Genomic DNA, 22,840 nt, shown 5'->3' with positions numbered 1-22,840 from the left:
GGTAAGAAACGTTCTTGCTAGAAACCCATAGCAGCCACGTAAAACATGCAAACAACAATTAGAGGACGTCTAACTTGTTTTTGCAGGGTATGCTATGTGATGTGATATGGCCAAAAGGATGTGATGAATGATATATGTGATGTATGAGATTGATCATGTTCTTGTACAAGGAATCACGACTTATATGTCGATGAGTATGACGATCTACAAGGATGATCATGGAGCCCCAAGATGGAGATCAAAGGAGCTATGTGATATTGGCCATATCATGTCACTATTATTATTTGATTACATGTGATGTTTATCATGTTTTGCATCTTGTTTACTTAAAACGACGGTAGTAAATAAGATGATCCCTTACAACAATTTCAAGAAGTGTTCTCCCCTAACTGTGCACCGTTGCTACAGTTCGTCGTTTCGAAGCACCACGTGATGATCGGGTGTGATAGATCCTTACGTTCACATACAACGGGTGTAAGACAGATTTACACACGCAATACACTTAGGTTGACTTGACGAGCCTAGCATGTGCATAGACATGGCCTCGGAACACAGAAGACCGAAAGGTCGAGCATGAGTCGTATAGAAGATACGATCAACATGAAGATGTTCACCGACGTTGACTAGTCCGTGTCACGTGATGATCGGACATGGCCTAGCCAACTCGGATCATGTTATACTTAGATGACTAGAAGAGGGATGTCTATCTAAGTGGGAGTTCATTAATAATTTGATTAGATGGAACTTAATTATCATGAACATAGTCTAAAAATCTTTACAATATGTCTTGTAGATCAAATGGCCTACGTTGTATTCAATTTCAACGCGTTCCTAGAGAAAACCAAGCTGAAAGACGATGGCAGCAACTATACGGACTGGGTCCAGAACCTGAGGATCATCCTCATAGCTGCCAAGAAAGATTATGTCCTACAAGCACCGCTAGGTGATCCTCCCGTCCCACAGAACCAAGACGTTATGAACGCTTGGCAGACACGTGTTGACGACTACTCCCTTGTTCAGTGCGGCATGCTTTACAGCTTAGAGCCGGGGCTCCAAAAGCGTTTTGAGAGACATGGAGCATATGAGATGTTCGAAGAGCTGAAAATGGTTTTTCAAGCTCATGCCCGGATCGAGAGATATGAAGTCTCCGATAAGTTCTTCAGCTATAAGATGGAGGAAAATAGTTCTGTCAGTGAGCACATACTCACTATGTCTGGGTTACATAACCGCTTGACTCAGCTGGGAGTTAATCTCCCGGATGATGCGGTCATTGACAGAATCCTCCAGTCGCTTCCACCAAGCTACAAGAGCTTTGTGATGAACTTCAATATGCAGGGGATGGAAAAGACCATTCCTGAAGTATTTGCAATGCTGAAATCAGCAGAGGTAGAAGTCAAGAAGGAACATCAAGTGTTGATGGTCAATAAAACCACTAAGTTCAAGAAGGGCAAGGGTAAAAAGAACTTTGAGAAGGACGGCAAGGAAGTTGCCGCACCCGGCAAGCAAGCTGCTGGGAAGAAGAAGTCAAAGTATGGACCCAAGCCTGAGACGGAGTGCTTTTATTGCAAAGGGAAGGGTCACTGGAAGCGGAACTGCCCTAAATACTTAGCGGATAAGAAGGCCGGCAACACCAAAGGTATATTTGATATACATGTGATTGATGTGTACCTTACCAGTACTCGTAGTAACTCCTGGGTATTTGATACCGGTGCCGTTACTCATATTTGTAACTCACCACAGGAGCTGCGGAATAAACGGAAACTGGAGAAGGACGAGGTGACGATGCGCGTCGGGAATGGTTCCAAGGTCGATGTGATCGTCGTCGGCACGCTACCTCTACATTTACCTACGGGATTAGTTATAAACCTCAATAATTGTTATTTAGTGCCATGTCTGAGCATGAACATTGTATCAGGATCTCGTTTAATACGAGATGGCTACTCATTTAAATCCGAGAATAATGGTTGTTCTATTTATATGAGAGATATGTTTTATGGTCATGCTCCGATAGTCAATGGTTTATTCTTAATGAATCTCGAGCGTATTACTACACATATTCATAGTGTGAATACCAAAAGATGTAAAGTTGATAATGATAGTCCCACATACTTGTGGCACTGCCGCCTTGGTCACATAGGTGTCAAACGCATGAAGAAGCTCCATGCAGATGGACTTTTAGAATCTCTTGATTATGAATCATTTGACACGTGCAAACCATGCCTCATGGGAAAAATGACCTAGACTCCGTTCTCAGGAACAATGGAGCGAGCAACCAACTTATTGGAAATCATACATACTGATGTGTGCGGTCCAATGAGTGTTGAGGCTCGCGGTGGCTATCGTTATGTTCTCACCCTCACTGATGACTTAAGTAGATATGGGTATGTCTACTTAATGAAACACAAGTCTGAAACCTTTGAAAAGTTCAAGGAATTTCAGAGTGAAGTTGAGAATCAACGTGACAGGAAAATCAAGTTTCTACGATCAGATCGTGGAGGAGAATACTTGAGTCACGAATTTGGCACACACTTAAGAAAATGTGGAATAGTTTCACAACTAACGCCGCCTGGAACACCTCAGCGTAATGGTGTGTCCGAACGTCGTAATCGCACTTTATTAGATATGGTGCGATCTATGATGTCTCTTGCCGATTTACCGTTATCTTTTTGGGGCTATGCTTTAGAGACTGCCGCATTCACTTTAAATAGGGCTCCGTCGAAATCCGTTGAGACAACACCGTATGAATTATGGTTTGGGAAGAAACCTAAGCTGTCGTTTCTAAAAGTTTGGGGATGCGATGCTTATGTCAAGAAACTTCAACCTGAAAAGCTTGAACCCAAGTCGGAAAAATGCGTCTTCATAGGATACCCTAAAGAAACCTTTGGGTATATCTTCTACCTCAGATCCGAAGGCAAGATCTTTGTTGCCAAGAATGGATCCTTTCTGGAGAAAGAGTTTCTCTCGAAAGAAGTAAGTGGGAGGAAAGTAGAACTTGATGAAGTATTACCTCTTGAACCGGAAAATGGCGCAACTCAAGAAAATGTTCCTGAGGCACCTGCACCGACTAGAGAGGAAGTTATTGATGATGATCAAGATACTTCTGATCAAGCTCCTACTGAAATTCGAAGGTCCACAAGGACACGTTCCGCACCAGAGTGGTACGGCAACCCTGTCTTGGAAATCATGTTGTTAGACAACAGTGAACCTTCGAACTATGAAGAAGCGATGGCAGGCCCGGATTCCGACAAATGGCTAGAAGCCATGAAATCCGAGATAAGATCCATGTATGAAAACGAAGTATGGACTTTGACTGACTTGCCCGTTGAACGGTGAGCCATAGAAAATAAATGGATCTTCAAGAAGAAGACAGACGCGGATGGTAATGTGACCATCTATAAAGCTCGGCTTGTCGCTAAGGGTTATCGACAAGTTCAAGGAATTGACTACGATGAGAATTTCTCACCGGTAGCGAAGCTAAAGTCCGTCCGAATCATGTTAGCAATTGCCGCATTCTACGATTATGAGATATGGCAAATGGACGTCAAAACGGCATTCCTTAATGGTTTCCTTAAGGAAGAGTTGTATATGATGCAGCCGGAAGGTTTTGTCGATCCTAAGAATGCTGACAAGGTGTGCAAGCTCCAACGCTCGATTTATGGGCTGGTGCAAGCATCTCGGAGTTGGAACATTCGCTTTGATGAGATGATCAAAGCGTTTGGGTTTACGCAGACTTATGGAGAAGCCTGCGTTTACAAGAAAGTGAGTGAGCTCTGTAGCATTTCTCATACTATATGTAGATGACATACTTTTGATGGGAAATGATATAGAACTCTTGGACAGCATCAAGGCCTACTTGAATAAGAGTTTTTCAATGAAGGACCTTGGAGAAGCTGCTTATATATTAGGCATCAAGATCTATAGAGATAGATCAAAACGCCTCATAGGTCTTTCACAAAGCACATACCTTGATAAGATTTTGAAGAAGTTCAAAATGGATCAGTCCAAGAAGGGGTTCTTGCCTGTGTTACAAGGTATGAAATTGAGCTCAGCTCAATGTCCGATCACGGCAGAAGATATAGAAGAGATGAGCGTCATCCCCTATGCATCAGCCATAGGTTCTATTATGTATGCCATGCTGTGTACCAGACCTGATGTAAACCTTGCCGTAAGTTTGGTAGGAAGGTACCAAAGTAATCCCGGCAAGGAACACTGGACAGCGGTCAAGAATATCCTGAAGTACCTGAAAAGGACTAGGGAAATGTTTCTCGTTTATGGAGGTGACGAAAAGCTCGTCGTAAAGGGTTACGTCGACGCTAGCTTCGACACAGATCTGGATGACTCTAAGTCACAAACCGGATACGTGTATATGTTGAATGGTGCAGCAGTGAGCTGGTGCAGCTGCAAACAGAGCGTCGTGGCGGGATCTACATGTGAAGCGGAGTACATGGCAGCCTCGGAGGCAGCACATGAAGCTATATGAGTGAAGGAGTTCATCACCGACCTAGGAGTCATACCCAATGCGTCGGGGCCAATCAAACTCTTTTGTGACAACACTGGAGCTATTGCACTTGCCAAGGAGCCCAGGTTTCACAAGAAGACAAGGCACATCAAGCGTCGCTTCAACTCCATTCGTGAAAATGTTCAAGATGGAGACATAGAGATTTGTAAAGTACATACGGACCTAAATATAGCAGATCCGTTGACTAAACCTCTCCCTAGGTCAAAACATGATCAACACCAGAATTCCATGGGTGTTCGATTCATCACAATGTAACTAGATTATTGACTCTAGTGCAAGTGGGAGACTGTTGGAAATATGCCCTAGAGGCAATAATAAAAGCATTATTATTATATTTCTTTGTTCATGATAATTGTCTTTATTCATGCTATAACTGTATTATCCGGAAATCGTAATACACGTGTGAATACATAGACCATAATATGTCCCTGGTAAGCCTCTAGTTGACTAGCTCGTTGATCAACAGATAGTCATGATTTCCTGGCTATGGACATTGGATGTCATTGATAACGGGATCACATCATTAGGAGAATGATGTGATGGACAAGACCCAATCCTAAGCATAGCACAAAGATCGTGTAGTTCGTTTGCTAGAGCTTTTCCAATGTCAAGTATCTTTTCCTTTGACCATGAGATCGTGTAACTCCCGGATACCGTAGGAGTGCTTTGGGTGTATCAAACGTCACAACGTAACTGGGTGACTATAAAGGTGCATTACAGGTATCTCCGAAAGTGTCTGTTGGGTTGACACGGATCGAGACTGGGATTTGTCACTCCATATAACGGAGAGGTATCACTGGGCCCACTCGGTAATGCATCATCATTATGAGCTCAAGGTGACCAAGTGGTTGATCACGGGATCATGCATTACGGTACGAGTAAAGTGACTTGCCGGTAACGAGATTGAACAAGGTATTGGGATACCAACGATCGAGTCTCGGGCAAGTAACATACCGATTGACAAAGGGAATTGTATACGGGGTTGATTAATCCTCGACATCGTGGTTCATCCGATGAGATCATCGTGGAGCATGTGGGAGCCAACATGGGTATCCAGATCCCGCTGTTGGTTATTGACTGGAGAGTCGTCTCGGTCATGTCTGCTTGTCTCCCGAACCCGTAGGGTCTACACACTTAAGGTTCGGAGACGCTAGGGTTGTGAAGATATGTATATGAAGTAACCCGAATGTTGTTCGGAGTCCCGGATGAGATCCCGGACGTCACGAGGAGTTCCGGAATGGTCCGGAGGTAAAGAATTATATATAGGAAGTGCTGTTTCAGCCATCGGGACAAGTTTCGGGGTTATCGGTATTGTACCGGGACCACCGGAGGGGTCCCGGGGGCCCACCGGGTGGGGCCACCTATCCCAGGGGGCCACATGGGCTGTAGGGGGTGCGCCTTGGCCTGTATGGGCCAAGGGCACCAGCCCCTATAGGCCCATGCGCCTAGGGTTTCCATATGGGAGGAGTCCCACTAGTGGAAGGCACCCCTAAGTGCCTTGGGGGGGAGGGAAACCTCCCTGGCCGCCGCACCTAGGAGATTGGATCTCCTAGGCTGCGCACCCCCCCCTTGGACCTCCTATATATAGTTGAGGAGAGGGAGGACTTCATACCTCAGCCTTTGGTGCTTCCTCTCTCCCCGTTACGTCTCTCTCTCGTAGTATAGGCGAAGCCCTGCTACTGTGACGCCCTGCATCCACCACCACGCCATCGTGCTGCTGGATCTTCATCAACCTCTCTTCCCCCCTTGCTGGATCAAGAAAGGAGGAGACGTCATCCGTTCCGTACGTGTGTTGAACGCGGAGGCATCGTCCGTTCGGTGCTAAGATCATCGGTGATTTGAATCACGTCGTGTTCGACTACATCATCCCCGTTCTTTGAACGCTTCCGCTCGCGATCTACAAGGTACGTAGATGCATCTAATCACTCGTTGCTAGATGAACTCCTAGATGGATCTTGGTGAAACGAGTAGGAAAATTTTTGTTTTCTGCAACGTTCCCCAACAGACATTACACAGGAAGTTGTGTTTGCTACTAATTCTCGTCAGATCCCGGCTGAATGGAATGATACATTTATTGTTCTCATACCCAAGACAAATTCACCTGGCCTAGTAACTCAATATAGACCTATTAGTCTATGCAATGTTTTATATAAGATCATCTCCAAGATGTTAGCTTCAAGGATTAAATGTATCCTGCCTGAAATAATATCTCCTACTTAGAGTGCTTTTATCCCAGGAAGGCTGATCACGAATAATGTACTCATTGCTTATGAATGTGTGCACAAAATAAAAAATAAAAAATAGGACAAGAAAGTTTATTTGCTGTGAAGTTGGGTATGCACAAGGCATACGACAGGGTGGAGTGGGCATTCCTCAAAGCTATGATGCAAAAGCTTGGGTTTCATGAACAATGGATCGAAATGATAATGGCATGTGTAAGCTTAGTAAGGTATAAGGTGAGATTCAATTCTCAAGAAACATATATATGTGTTTACCCCTTCAAGAGGTATTAGGCAGGGAGATCCCCTCTCCCCCTAACTTTTCTTACTTTGCGTAGAAGGGTTATCTAGTATGTTGCCGTATGAAGAAGAAGTTGGTGGCACGCATGGGGTTAGAGTGTGTAGAAATGCACCGTCGGTACTACATCTCCTTTTTGCTGACGATTCTCTAATTCTCACGAGACCAGCTGTTCTAAATGCAACTTCCTTACAACATGTTCTGGATACCTATTGTCAGAGTTCTGGACAGATGGTGAGTCTAGCAAAATCAAGCATTTTCTTTAGTCCTAATACCAGTGTGGTCTCGAGAGCAGAGATATGTGAAATTCTACATATAGATACTAGATGGCTTCTTCTCTATCTTTGATTCTCAATACCATGTTCTCCTCAATGTTCTTGGAGATCTATCCGATGTAATCTTCTTTTGCGGTGTGTTTGTCGAGATCCGATGAATTGTGGATTTATAATCAGCTTATCTATGAATATTATTTGAATCTTCTCTGGATTCTTTTATGCATGATTTGATATCTTTGTAATTGTCTTCGAACTATCGGTTTAGTTTGGCCAACTAGATTGGTTTTTCTTGCAATGGGAGAAGTGCTTAGCTTTGGGTTCAATCTCGTGGTGTCCTTTCCCAGTGACGGCAGGGACAGAAAGGCACGTATTGTATTGTTGCCATCAAGGATAAAAAGATGGGGTTTACATCATATTGCTTGAGTTTATTCCTCTACATCATGTCATCTTACTTAATATGTTACTCTGTTCCTCATGAACTTAATATTCTACATGCAGGCAGGAGTCGGTCGATGTGTGGAGTAATAGTAGTAGATGCAGAATCGTTTCGGTCTACTTGACATGAACGTGATGCCTATATTTCATAATCATTGCCTTAGATATCGTCATAACTTTGCGCTTTTCTATCAATTGCTCGACATTAATTTGTTCACCCACTGTATTATTTGCTATCTTGAGATAAGCCTCTAGTGAAACTTATGGCCCCCGGGTCTATTTTCCATCATATAAGTCTCCGATCTACTATTTTGCAATCTTTTACTTTCCGATCTATAAACAAAAAAAACCCAAAAATATTTACTTTATCTTTTGTTTAGTTTTATCTATCTCTATCAGATCTCACTTTTGCAAGTGACCTGAAGGGATTGATAACCCCTTTATCGCGTTGGGTGCAAGTGTTTGATTGTTTGTGTAGGTATTGGTGATTTGTGCGTTGTCTCCTACTGGATTGATACCTTGGTTCCCTAACCGAGGGAAATACTTATCTCTACTTTGTTGCATCACCCTTTCCTCTTCAAGGGAAAAACCAACCCAAGCTCAAGAAGTAGCAGGAAGAATTTCTGGTGCCGTTGTCGGGGAGATCTACACCAAGTCAAGACATACCAAGTACCCATCATAAAACTCTCATCTCTTGCATTACATTGTTCGCCATTTGCCTCTCATTTTCCTCTCCCCACTTCTAAAATGATTTTCAGAAATATTTACCGTTTTCTTCGCCCTTCTTTCATTCGTCTTTGCATTTGCCCTTATGTCTTACTTGGTTTGTTTGCTCGTTTGCTTGGTATAATTGTGTATTTATTGAAAATTAGAAGCAAGGAGTTTATGGATCCTCATACAGTTGCTAATATTTTTAAGAGATCCGATTATAATGAACCTATTGCTAGTGAGTTGTGTGCACTAGATTATCTTTATGAAGTTTTGCTTTAAATTCATGAATCTGAAAATTGTAATGAAGTACTAAAAGAAGAAATTTACGAAGTGATTCACGATAGCTCCTTGAATGAAAAGCATGATTGCAATGATGTTATTCTAAATTCTATTGATGTCAATTATGCTAATAATATGCAAAACCCTAAGCTTGGGGATGCTAGTTTTTCTATGTCCACTACTTGTTGCAATAATCATGATTGGGGTGATTCTTCTTATAATCTTGGAAATTATTTAAGCCCCATGATGAACATGAGGTTGATAATAATGTTTGCAATAATACCGAAAGTGGGCTTGGGAGAGTGTCAACTTTAGATCCCACATATTTGGATAATGTTCAATCTTATGAAGTTTTTGATAAAAGTGGGTTTGGAGAGGTCATGCCTTTAGTTAATGATATTCCCACTATTTTGGAAGAGTGTCAACTTTGCATGCATGTGGATCATGTAGAGAAAATTTTATGTGATAACTATATTGTTGAATTTGAATATGATCCCACATGTAATTATTATGAGATAGGAAAATATGGTTGTAGAAATCTTCATGTTACTAAATTACCTCTCGTTATGTTGAGATTGCTATTGTTTCTTTCTTCTTCCTTGCATATGCTAGTTTTTGCTTGTCATGATAATTTGTTTGCTTATAAAATGCCTATGAATAGGAAGTATGTTAGACTTAGATGTGTTTGTCACGTGTTTTATGATGCGCTCTTTGTGTTTCAATTGTTATCTTCCATGTGAGCATCATTAAAATTATCAATGCCTAGCTAAAAGTCTTTAAAGAAAAGCGCTTGTTGGGAGACAACCCAATATTTTTCCTTGCTGTTTTGCAATAAATAGTTCATCTAGCATCTGGTTAGATGTGTTTTTGTGTTTTAGTTAGTGTTTGTGCCAAGTAAGACCTTTGGGATGGCTTACGATGATAGTTGTTTTGATCTTGCTGAAAAACAGAAACTTTTGCGTCCAGGAAAATAATTATCATTTTTAACAGAAGCGTGATAAAATACTAATTCTTTTTGCAGAAGACTAATATAAAAATTTCTCAGGTTGTCCTAATTTATTAGAATATTTGGAGTTACATAAGTATTCGAGAGTTACAGATTACTACAGATTGTTCTGTTTTTGACAGATTTTGTTTTCCTTGTGTTGTTTGCTTATTCTGATGTATCTATGGGTAGTATCGGGGGGTATGAACCATGCAAAAGTTGGAATACAGTAGATATTACACCAATATAAATAAAGAATGAGCTCACAACAATACCAAAAGTGGTGATTTATTTTCTTATACTAATGAAGCTTATTATGAGATTTTTTGTTGAGTTTTGTGTTGTGAAGTTTTCAACTTTTGGGTAAGGATTTGATGGACTATGGAATAAGGAGTGGCAAGAGCCTAAGCTTGGGGATGCCCAAGGCACCACAAGGTAATATTCAAGGACAACCAAAATCCTAAGCTTGGGGATGCCCCGGAAGGCATCCCCTCTTTCGTCTTCGTCTATCGGTAACTTTACTTGAGACCATATTTTTATTCACCACATGATATGTGTTTTATTTGGAGCATCTTGTATGATATGAGTCTTTGATTTTTAGTTTTCCACAATCATACTTGCTGTACACACCTTTTGAGAGGGACACGCATGAATCGTGATTTATTAGAATACTCTATGTGCTTCACTTATATCTTTTGAGTTAGGCAATTTTGCTCTGGTGCTTCACTTATATATTTTAAGAGCACGGCGGTGGCTTTATTTTATAGAAATTGATAAACTCTCATGCTTCACTTATATTATTTTGAGAGTCTCTAAACAGTATGGTAATTTGCTTTGGTTATAAATTTAGTCCTAATATGATAGACATCCAAGAGGGATATAATAAAAACTTTCATATAAAGTGCATTGAATACTATGAGAAGATTTATTCCTTATGATTATTTTGAAATATAGAGATGGTGATATTAGAGTCATGCTAGTGAGTAATTGTGGATTGTAGAAATACTTGTGTTAAAGTTTGTGATTCCTGTAGCATGCATGTATGGTGAACCGTTATGTGATGAAGACAGAGCATGATTTATTTATTGATTGTCTTCCTTATGAGTGGCGGTCGGGGACGAGCGATGGTCTTTTCCTACGAATCTACCCCCCTAGGAGCATGCGCGTAGTACTTTGTTTCGATATCTAATAGATTTTTGCAATAAGTATGTGAGTTTTTTATGACTAATGTTGAGTCCATGGATTATACGCACTCGCATCCTTCCACCATTGTTAGCCTCTCTAGTACCGCGCAACTTTCGCCGGTGCATCAAACCCACCATATACCTACCTCAAAACAGCCACCATACCTACCTATTATGGCACTTCCATAGTCATTCCGAGATATATTGCCATGCAACCTTCCACCGTTACGTTTATTATGACACGCTCCATCATTGTCATATTGCTTTGTATGATCATGTAGTTGACATCGTATTTGTGGTAAAGCCACCTTTCATAATTTTCATACATGTCACTGTTGATTCATTGCACATCCCGGTACACCGCCGGAGGCATTCATATAGAGTCATATTTTGTTCTAAGTATCGAGTTGTAATTCTTGAGTTGTAAGTAAATAAAAGTGTGATGATCTTCATTATTAGAGCATTGTCCCATGTGAGGAAAGGACGATGGAAGACATGATTTCCCCACAAGTTGGGATGAGTCTCCGGACTTTACAAAAAAATAAAAGAGGCCAAAGAAGCCCATTCAAAAAATGATAGAAAAGAGAGAAGGGGCAATGTTACTATCCTTTTTCCACACTTATGCTTCAAAGTAGCACCATGATCTTCATGATATAGAGTCTCCTATGTTGTCACTTTCATATACTAGTGGAAAATTTTTATTATAGAACTTGGATTGTATAGTCCAATGATGTGCTTCCTCAAATTTCCCTAGGTATTCGTGAGCAAGCAAGTTGGATGCACACCCACTTAGTTTCTTTTTGAGATTTCATACACTTATAGCTCTAGTGCATCCGTTGCATGGCAATCCCTACTCACTCACATTGATATCTATTGATGGGCATCTCCATAGCCCGTTGATACGCCTAGTTGGTGTGAGACTATCTCCTTCCTTTTGTATTCTCCACAACCACCATATTCTATTCCACCTATAGTGCCATGTCCATGGCTCACGCTCATGTATTGCGTGAAAGTTGAAAAAGTTTGAGAACATCAAAAATATGAAACAATTTCTTGGCTTGTCATCGGGGTTGTGCATGATTTAAATATTTTGTGTGATGAAGACGGAGCATAGCCATACTATATGATTTTGTAGGGATAGCTTTCTTTGGCCATGTTATTTTGAGAAGACATAATTGCCTTGTTAATATGCTTGAAGTATTATTGTTTTTATGTCAGTATTAAACATTTGTTTTGAATCTTATGGATCTGAACATTCACGCCACAATAAAGAAAATTACATGGATAAATATGTTAGGTAGCATTCCACATCAAAAATTCTGTTTTTATCATTTACCTAATCGAGGACGAGCAAGAATTAAGCTTGGGGATGCTTGATACGTCTCCAACGTATCTATAATTTTTTTATTGTTCCATGCTATCATATTATCTGTTTTGGATGTTTTATATGCATTAATATGCTATTTTATATTATTTCTGGGACTAATCTATTAACGTAGAGCCTAATGCCAGTTTCTGTTTTCCTTGTTTTTTAGCTTCCCGAAGAAGGAATACCAAATGGAGTCCAAACAGAACAAAACCTACGCGATGATTTTTCTTGGACCAGAAGACACCCCGGAGACTTGAAGACCAAGTCAGAAGAGCCACGAGGCGACCACAAGGGTAGGCGTGCCCCCTGCCTTGTGGGCCCCTCGGTGACCCCTTGACCTAGATCTTCCTCCTATATATTCACATATATTCCCGAACCTCCATAAGCATCCACAAAAACACCTTTCCACCGCCGCAACCTTCTGTTCTCGTGAGTCCCATCTTGGGGCCTTTTCCAGCATCCTGCCGGAGGGGGTTTCGATCACGGAGGGCTTCTACATCAACTCTATTGCCCTTTCGATGAAGCGTGAGTACGTAGTTTGCCTCAGACCTACGGGTCCATAGCTAGTAGCTAGATGGCTTCTTCTCTCTCTTTGATTCCCAACACCATGTTCTCCTCCATGTTCTTGGAGATCTATTCGATGCAATATTCTTTTGCGGTGTGTTTGTCGAGATCCGATGAATTGTGGATTTATGATCAACTTTTATGCATGATTTGATATCTTTGTAATTCTCTTCGAACTATCGGTTAGTTTGGCCAACTACATTGGTTTTTCTTGCAATGGGAGAAGTGCTTAGTTTTGGGTTTAATCTTGCGGTGTTCTTTCCCAGTGACAGTAGGGGTAGCAAGGCACGTATGTATTGTTGCCATCGAGGATAAAAAGATGGGGTTTACATCATATTGCTTGAGTTTATTCCTCTACATCATGTCATCTTACTTAATGCGTTACTTTGTTCCTCATGAACTTAATACTCTAGATGCAGACAGGAGTCGGTCGATGTGTGGAGTAATAGTAGTAGATGCAGAACCGTTTCAATCTACTTGACACGGATGTGATGCCTATATTTCATAATCATTTCCTTAGATATCGTCATAACTTTGCGCTTTTCTATCAATTGCTCGACAGTAATTTGTTCATCCATCGTATTATTTGCTATCTTGAGATAAGCCTCTAGTGAAACCTATGGCCCCGGGTCTATTTTCCATCATATAAGTTTCCAATCTACTATTTTGCAATCTTTTACTTTCCGATCTATAAACAAAAAAATAACCCAAAAATATTCACTTTATCTTTTGTTTAGTTTTATCTATCTCTATCAGATCTCACTTTTCCAAGTGACCGTGAAGGGATTGACAACCCCTTTATTGCGTTGGGTGCAAGTGTTTGATTGTTTGTGCAGGTATTGGTGATTTGTGCGTTGTCTCCTACTAGATTGATACCTTGGTTCTCTAACTGAGGAAAATACCTATCTCTACTTTGTCGCATCACCCTTTCCTCTTCAAGGGAAAAACCAATGCAAGCTCAAGAAGTAGCAACATGCTACCTCCTTGTGCTTTTCGTTAATATATATTCTAACACTACAATTCAATCTTATAGAATTATCTTGTGAGAGGTCATGAATTTACATGTGGGTGGGGGGTGTTAACAAGTAAAATATAATTAAATTCACCAAAAAAAGGCTTTCACCCCGCTTTATAAATAAAGCAGCCGCCACAAGCATACAAGGTTTAGATGTAGCAAACAAATAGAGACATAGTAAAACACAGAAAAAGAAGAAGGTTATGTTGAGGGCACAACTCAACAAGCCCAAATAAAAGAAAAAAGGCCACCGGGTCACGTAATGGGAACCACAACTCTAGTCCGGCTCCGACGGTGGCGGGGGTAGGGGTGGCCCCATGCAAAGGGCAGATGTCCCGAAGCCGGTAGTGAGATCATCAATGGTGCCACAATCCTGGCTGCGGTTAACCGGCTTAATTCCACAGCTGGAAGAAACCACAAAGTTTATAAAATAGCATCAGCAGGACATCGCAGCGGAGATCGCTCGATAACTAGCTTGTTACGGATCATCCAAAGCATCCACATAAGAACTCCAATGGCCAGCCACCTAATGTGGCGAGATCCCGCCATGCAAGCTTGAAATTCTCCAAAGAGGCCAGGGAAGTTCGCATGGCACCACCCACCGCTAACCAATTTTATAGAAGCAACACCAAAGGAATCAAGTTCTTCCACACTAGAAGAAAATCTAGTTGGAGTCCTCGACCACATCACAAAGTGGGCAGATGCCATCCCCAGGTCCATGCCATTTAAGTACCTCCACCTCTTGGGTACCCTAGCTCGAATCCAGAGCCATAAGAAGATCCTAATTTTCAGGGGAAGCCTAATCGGCCAAACAGAGTGAGGGGAGCCGACCCTAGTGAGGGAGTTTGTGACGCCCTAAAACCGTTGCGCCAGGTGTCTTCTAGTTATTCGCTATCTTTGCCATGTCATTTGCTCGCGTATTGCATCTTGCCATGTCATCATGTGCATTGCATCATCATGTTTTCAGAACTTGCATCCGTCCGGGTCTGCTCGTTCCTTCCGTTGTCCGTTCGGAGCCCAGACACACTTGCACGCGCCCGCGGCACGTCCGAAATATTATTTTATAAGTGGCCAGAAAATGTTCTCGGATTGGGATGAAAGTTGGCGTGAGGTGTTGTTTTGTCGTCAGTAGGTCGCTCGCCAAGTTTCATCGCATTCGGAGTCCGTTTGACGCCCCAACGGATAACTATAGCGGCAATATAGCCGGTCAAACGTCGAGCGTTTTCGGTTTCCGGAAATAGTCGCCGGGTCTCTCTCTTCTCTTCTCTCAGCCCAAGACTTTCTGCACAGTCCACTACCTACCGCCAGGCCCAACCTAACCCCTCTCGTCAGCCCGTGGCCCTCCTCGCGCGCGCGTCCGAAAATTGTGCCGGACCCGACCCAAGCAGTCATGACTGATGGGTCCGGATCATCTCCAAACATCTATATAATATCTTCGTTTTCTTATTTGGACTCCCTAGTTTATTTTTCCCGACCGTTCGATTTTGATCGGAGAGACGAGTTAGCCCCTAACCTAAAATTCATCTAATATAAATATCAGTCTAACCCTAGATCCTAGGGGCTTGTCCCATCCATCAAATCACCTCACCCGCCGCCGCCACTCTCTTCCTTGGGATCGCTCCCGATCCAAACATACACTGGGCCAACCACCTCCTCCCCTCGATCCCCTCCTGATCCGTTCCACCAACCAGATCTCCGACCACCTCCTCGTTTTGCATCCTCGATCCAAACCCAAGCTAACCAGCAGCTCCTTCTCATCCCCGTGCGCGCAGCGGCCGAGCAGGAGACCTCGCCGAACCACCAGATGAGCTATGTTGCCCCTTCTTCTTGGCCTTCCGCGCTCCTACCATTCCCTCTCTCTCTGCTCATCTCTCTCCCTCGTTTCCTTTTCTACAGGAGCGCCACCAAGGACGCCATGGAGCCCGATGGAGCTCTGCCATGCTGCCTCAAGCCACATAGCGTTCTGCAGCCGCCGCCGCTCGGATCCCACGTGTGCTCGCGGCCCTTCACCGGGCTTCGTCGTCGTTGACCGCGTCCACTCCGTCCCCTACCTCGCGCCTCCTCCCGAGTAGGAGCTCCCATGGCTGCCGCCGCCCTCATGGCTACCCCGCAGGAGCTCCCCGCTGCCGGATCTGGATCGCTCTGCTGCCGGGTGCAAGCCGCCGCGCCGCCATCATCCTGGACGTCCCTGCTTCGCCATGTTCATCCCCGCGGTCTCTGCTTCCTTTTGCACCGAGCCCGAGCTAGAGAACGAGCAGTCGTTCGATCCCCGCTCCCCTGCCTCACGTTGATTGCGCCTACAGCGTGCCAGGCCGCTGCCCAGCAGCGCCCCAAGCCCTCTGGTGAGAAGCCCAGGTCTAGCGCCCCACCTTGCGCAAATGGGCCCGCCAGTTTACAGATTTGCAGAGAACCCCCTAGACTTCATGCATTCAATATCTCACAATCTATGCATCATATGTAAAAACTTTATATATGAAAAATGCTTAAATTTGTGTCTAGTTTCATGATATCCAACTTTCAACCATGTTTAAAATATTTAAGCTTCTATTTGCATTTATTTGCTTAATTGCCATGTTAAAATGATTTAATTCATAACTAAATAACCGTAGCTCCAAACCTAATAAACTTTATATGTAAATGGGGTAGAAAATGCATAGATTGTCATGGTGACTTTACTTTGCATGTTTAAAAACTCTAAAATATGCCTTAGGACAGAACAGTACCAAATCCATAAATATGCACATGAGGATTTTCCGGACTTGTTGTTTGTTGTTTCCGGCCTCATTTAAACTTGCCTAAATAGGTAGTTTTGTTGTGCTTAACCCCTTGCCATGTTTAATAACATTTAATATTGTTGGGTACATAAACAAGAGAGAACTAAATAATTGACGTGGTGTTTCGTCAATATGCAACTCGTTGCATATTGAGCTTCACTTAATTTGTAGAATTGCTTGTGCACTTTGCCATGCCATGCTTCATTAAACCGGACATGCATCATACTTGGTTGTGCATCATGCCATGCCTATGTCGTGGTTGTTTACTATGTTGTTTTGCTTCTTTCCGGTGTTGCTTCTTCGGGTTAGTTCCGATAACGTCGCGTTTATGAGGATTCGTTCGACTACGTCCGTTTGTCTTCTTCATGGACTCGTTCTTCTTCCTGGCGGGATCTCAGGCAAGATGACCATACCCTCAAAATCACTTCTATCTTTGCTTGCTAGTTGCTCGCTCTATTGCTATGCCGCGATACCTACCACTTGTTATATTATGCCTCCCATATTGTCATGACAAGCCTCTAACCCTTTTTTCCTAGCAAAGCATTGTTTGGCTATGTTACCGCTTTGCTCAGCCCCTCTTATAGCGTTGCTAGTTGCAGGTGAAGATGAAGTTTGTTCCATATTTGGAACATGGATATGTTGGGATATCACAATATCTCTTATTTATATTAATGCATCTATATACTTGGTAAAGGGTGGAAGGCTCGGCCTTATGCCTGGTGTTTTGTTTCACTCTTGCCGCCCTAGTTTCCGTCATACCGGTGTTATGTTCCTTGATTTTGTGTTCCTTACACGGTTGAGTGTTATGGGGACCCCTTGATAGTTCGCTTTGAATAAAACTCCTCCAGCAAGGCCCAACCTTGGTTTTACCATTTGCCTCACCACCACCTACTTTTCCCTTGGGAGTCGCGCTCCCGAGGGTCATCTTTATTTTAAGCCCCCCCCCCGGGCCAGTGCTTGTCTAAGTGTTGGTCCGAACTAGAGTCCTTTGCAGCGCCACCTCAGGGAAACTTGAGGGCTGGTTTTAGTTGTACGGAGCGCTCATCCGGTGTTGCCCTGAGAACGAGATATGTGCAGCTCCTATCGGGATGTCGGCGCATCGGGCGGTCTTGCTGGTCTTGTTTTACCATTGTCGAAATGTCTTGTAACCAGGATTCCGAGTCTGATCGGGTCTTCCTGGGAGAAGGAATATCCTTCGTTGACCGTGAGAGCTTGTGATGGGCTAAGTTGGGACACCCCTGCAGGGTTTGAACTTTCGAAAGCCGTGCCCGCGGTTATGGGCAGATGTGAATTTGTTAATGTCCGGTTGTAGAGAACTTGACACTTAATTAAAATGCATCAACCGCGTGTGTAGCCGTGATGGTCTCTTTCCGGCGGAGTCCGGGAAGTGAACACGGCTTTGGAGTTATGTTTGAACGTAAGTAGTTTCATGATCACTTCTTGATCACTTCTAGTTCACGACCATTGCATTGCTTCTCTTCTCGCTCTTATTTGTGCATGTTAGCCACCATATATGCTTAGTGCTTGCTGCAGCCCCACCTCACTACCCTTTCCTACCCATATGCTTAAATAGTCTTGATCTCGCGGGTGTGAGATTGTTGAGTCCTCATGGCTCACAGATACTTCCAAATAGTTGCAGGTACCGATGATACCAGAGCAGGTGACGCAACTGAGCTCAGATGGGAGCTCAATGAAGGCCGTGTTGGTTGTGTTGTTTCGTTTCCAGTTGATCAGTAGTGGAGCCCAGTCGGGGCGATCGGGGATCTAGCATTAGGGGTGGTCTTCTTTTATTTTGGTTCCGTAGTCGGACCTTGATTGTATTCTGGATGATGTAATGCTATATTTATGTATTGTGTGAAGTGGCGATTGTAAGCCAACTCTTTATCCCTCTCTTATTTAGTACATGGGATGTGTAAAGATTACCCCTCTTGCGACATGCCTACTATGCGGTTATGCCTCTAAGTCGTGCTCCGACACGTGGGAGATATAGCCGCGTTGTGGGTGTTACAGAGTTATAGCCTGGCAGAGCGACTAGAGGAGAAACGCTCGTGTTTCTCAAGGTGCCATGACACCCAGTCTGGCTACAGGCTAGGGGTGTGGAACGCCACACATTGTAGAAGCTCATCCCAGGCGGCTTGCTCAAGGGGGCCGAAAAAGCCCGACGGAAGGCGAGACTCCCAAGATCAAAAGGGCAGCCTGGACCAAAATAAGTGGCACGCCGCTAATGGAGAATAGCTCCGGAAAGCGAGTAACGAAGGAAGGTTACCCGCCAGCGGTCAAGCCAAAATAGGGTTGCAGATCCCGACCTCATCGAGATCGAGGAAGCAATCCGAAGGATGAAGAGAAGTTGGATTATGGAGTGCCAGAATTGGGAGCCTTCTGAGCGTTGGCAAAACGCAAGGGGTTGGCTCCTAAGATATTTCGCCAGACAATATCCAACCATAATCCACCTTTGTTATTTGCAATGCGCCACAACCATTTTGTAAGAGAGTGATGTTCATGTGTTTGGATGACATGATCCCAAGACCGCCCGAGTCCCTAGGCTTGCAAATACCGGTCCAACAGACCATGTGGTGTTTCTGCTTATCCCCCTCATCAGCCCAGAAGAATTTGGATTGAAACTTTACAATCATGTGAAGGGTTTCGTGAAGGCTATAAAGCTCATGATAAACATGAGGAGGCTAGAAAGGGAGGAGTTAAATATATTGAAATTTAAAACAAGCATTGTTCATTTATTCAATTCACGAAAACTTAGTACAAAGGACAAGAAACAATCACATGTAAGCTTGAACTAAAAGAGCGTCGGTTATTTTCCGAACGGAGGTAATACTGTTTTGGGCATATTTTATGTTTGTAAACTCTCATTGCATGTTGAGAACTTGAACAAATTGCTATGGCTAAACTCTTTTTAAATTTATTTATTACTCCCTTCGTTCTTAAATATTTGTCTTTCTAGAGATTTCAACAAGTGACTATATTCGAAGCAAAATGAATGAATCTACATTTTAAAATATGTCTATATACATCCATATGTGGTAGTTCATTTGAAATATCTAAAAACACAAATATTTAGCAACGGAGGGAGTATTATGGATCCTGCAGCAAACATGATTTGTTTTTGTCCTTTATTTTCAGCCTTCGCCAAACGACCCCTGGACGGCTGGACCTTCCGTGATCCAAAGTCCAAACGACGGAAAGAAGAAGGCCAAAAGAACAGGAAAACCGGTTTCTAGTGCGTCGCGATGGAGTCCGCCTCGGCGCAATCCGCCGCCGCCAAAATTCCAATCCCCACCCCCTCTCCTCCGATAGCGCAGTCTGACTCCGACCAGCCCCCGAAGGCGATGGCGACGGCGGAGGTGGAGGCAGCAATCGCCGCGCTCCCGGCCAGGAAGGAGGCCTTGCGCGAGGCCTTCGACCGCCTCGCCGCCTGCTCGCCCTTCCCGCTCCCCTTCACCTGGGGCGACCTCGACGTTCACATCTCCTCCCTCCAGTCCTCCATCTCGCTCCGCCACCGCCAGCTACGGGTCCTCGAGGGGGCCCGCTCCGCCCTCGCCGTTCCCGCACCAGTCCCAACCGGCAAGCGCAAAAATCAAGGAGACGAGGACACCACCAGCGAGGAGGAGGAGGTGGAGGAAGAGGAGTACGAGGAAGTGATGGAGGAGGTGGAAGAAGAAGTGGAGGTGGAGGTGGAGGAGGAGGTGGAAGAAGAAGTGGAGGTGGAGGAGGATGCTGATGATGAGGAGGTGGTTGTGGAAGAGGAGGAGGAGGAGGAGGTCGTGGAGATTGAAGAAGATGAGGTAGATGCCAACAATGCGGCAGGCAAGCCGCAGAAGGACGGCGAGCAGATGCTGGAAGCTGAAGAAGAGAAGGTGAATGAGCATAAGGTTTTGGAGGCCAGTGATGAGGCCGAGAGGGACTGCAAGGTAGAGAAGGATGAAGAGGAACCGCAGGTGTCTGACGATGAGATGGGGGATGCCAAAGACGAGCAGCAGGAAGCCAAGAAGGTTTCTGTGAAAAAAGTGTGTAATAAGGATCTTGTAGCGGCATGCTCTAGAATGAACGTCGCAGGACTGGTGAATATCGTGTTTAACAACAACATCGACCGTCAAGAGTACCCTGTGGCCATGTGCAATGCCAAAGATGCCGCTGCTCTTGTCCTTGATGTGGTTAGGATCTTTCTGCCCAAAAAACAGACCAAGACCAACAGGATCTGGGAGAACTGTGTTGCGCTGATCCGCTGTGTGCCTGCTGTGGCACCCAAGCTTTCTGTGCGAATGATAGATCAGGCCAAGCTGTTTGCCAAATACTGGAAGAAGAAGATCGGTGAGTCGGAGATTTGTGGAGATCATGGCATGCTGGACTCATGGGCCTTCCTTAACTTCATCATTTCTTACAACATTGTATCAGAGTTTGATGTCGATGAGATCATCCGTCTCTATGGCACTGTCCCACGCAAATATCAGAAGAAGAACTGTGTCAATCTCTGCAAGGGTCTTGGTCTTGTCAGTAGGATCAGCGACTTAATTGATTATTTGATTGAAAATGGACAACAGTTGAGCGTCATACCAATGACACAGGTTCTTCAATTGGTGGACAAATATCCACCACTTGCTCTTCTGGAGGGATATGTTGAGAAGGCAAAAGGGACTGCTCTAGAGTTACTTAGCAAGAATGGATTAGACAAGTCCCTGAATCTGACCATATCAAAGGAGATTGAGAATCTTCGGCTTGCGGAATCTATGGTTAAACAGCAACTCACTGATTCAAGAAAATCGGTTACTATCTTGGAAGAGATTAACAAATTGTTAGTTGAGTATGCAAAGAGCCGTATTACAACAAATGCCTCTACTACATCGACATTAAATTCAAGGCAGCAGCAAAAGACCCAACAGCAGAAGCAAAAGCAGAAATACAAGAAGCACAAGAAGGAGCAGCAGCAACACGAGGGACAAGATGGCCAAGTGCAGGGGAAACAAAGAAAGCTGGAAGGGAAACAGCTGTACTTAAACCAGCCAAGGCCATGTGTTACCAAGCTACCAACTCCAACTGGTCCTTCCGCAAGATCTCTATCACCTGTGATTCCGAATGTGACACAGATTGGCCCCATTGGGCATCGGCCGTTTGATTTAATGCCTGCAATTCCTCTACCATTTTTACCGGGAATTCAAGGTGGGCCAGTTGCAGCAAATGTCGTACCTACTCGGCATAATCCTTTCCAGCAAAATCCTTTATACCGCCATCCGTCATTCCACCCCTAGCACTTTACTTCAGTAGCTTATCAAGTAAACTACAACTCAGACATAGGATTTGTAAAGAATTGCCTGCCATTTCCTTTTGTGTTATGCGTTTCTTTATAAGCTTGTTTTTTGACAACCTGTGACTATCCAAAAAAGGAGTCGTTTTGAGTTCATGTCCAGCACCCAGCTCATGGTACTCTGCTTTTGTGTTTCTTCATTAATCAGTAGCCTTCATGATTACATGCTGTCCATTACTCTCGTGTCTCCATACACAATTACACATCAGACACATGCATCCACACTAGTGCTCCTAATGACAGGGAACACTGATCACTGTACAAAATTGAAATTATTACTGAGTAGCACCAGTACTCCACCAAACTGAGTAGTTAAATGTGCATGGTTAATTGCCAGGGTTTAAAATCTCGTAGGTAGACGTAACTAAGAGTTCACATTCACACTCCTTCAACTAATTAAATACTTTGAACTTTAAAACTGGCGGGATAAATATGTACTCCAGTATATTTTGGTCTTGCTTAGCAGGCCGGGGTGGGGGAAGTCACCGTTCAGGATCTGGTTGCTGCAATCTTGAGAGAAAAATATGGTGATTGACGGAGTAGGTCCCTCCCCATGTTCGTAATTCTAGCTGAACCTAGAAATGAACAGGGCTGTTGAATGATGAGTAGATTTTCCATCTTCCTGTAACCAAGTCAAGCTTGTGTGAACCATGTGGTTCATCAAATTCAACAGTATTCATTAGCTTGCCATGTAAAATGAATGACTGTCTTGTTGACCAATGACCAGTGAATGTGCTATGTGTTATCCAGCCAGCTAGATTGGTGCCTTGGTTGCAGTTGGTGATAGCATTGTCATAATAAAGGTGATAGCATTGTCATTTTTTATCATTACTATTTATTTATTTGGATTACTGTTATCCAGATACATGTTTGTAGTAGTTGAGTTCATTGGCTTCCCT

The 22,840-nt window shown here is 43.6% G+C and overlaps 1 protein-coding gene across 1 annotated transcript; it reads left to right on the top strand.

The window, feature by feature from the left end:
• Positions 1-19,797: 19,797 nt before the first annotated feature.
• On the top strand, positions 19,798-21,962 carry LOC147975014 (uncharacterized). Its single transcript, XM_087517935.1, has one exon. It carries the CDS (start codon positions 19,870-19,872, stop codon positions 21,883-21,885), a length of 2,016 nt encoding a protein of 671 aa, XP_087374061.1. The 5' UTR covers positions 19,798-19,869; the 3' UTR covers positions 21,886-21,962.
• The last annotated feature ends 878 nt before the right edge of the window (positions 21,963-22,840 follow it).

This window comes from Triticum urartu, chromosome 4A (assembly GCF_056163025.1).
Source record: "Triticum urartu cultivar PI428250 chromosome 4A, HENAU_Tu73, whole genome shotgun sequence".
In the NCBI taxonomy this organism is placed as follows: Eukaryota; Viridiplantae; Streptophyta; class Magnoliopsida; order Poales; family Poaceae; genus Triticum; species Triticum urartu.
This window is presented reverse-complemented; position numbering and strand designations above follow the sequence as displayed.

Bases quoted from the DNA above. Each gene is read 5' to 3' on its own strand.
- LOC147975014 (XM_087517935.1), top strand. From the start codon at position 19,870: ATGGAGTCCGCCTCGGCGCAATCCGCCGCCGCCAAAATTCCAATCCCC.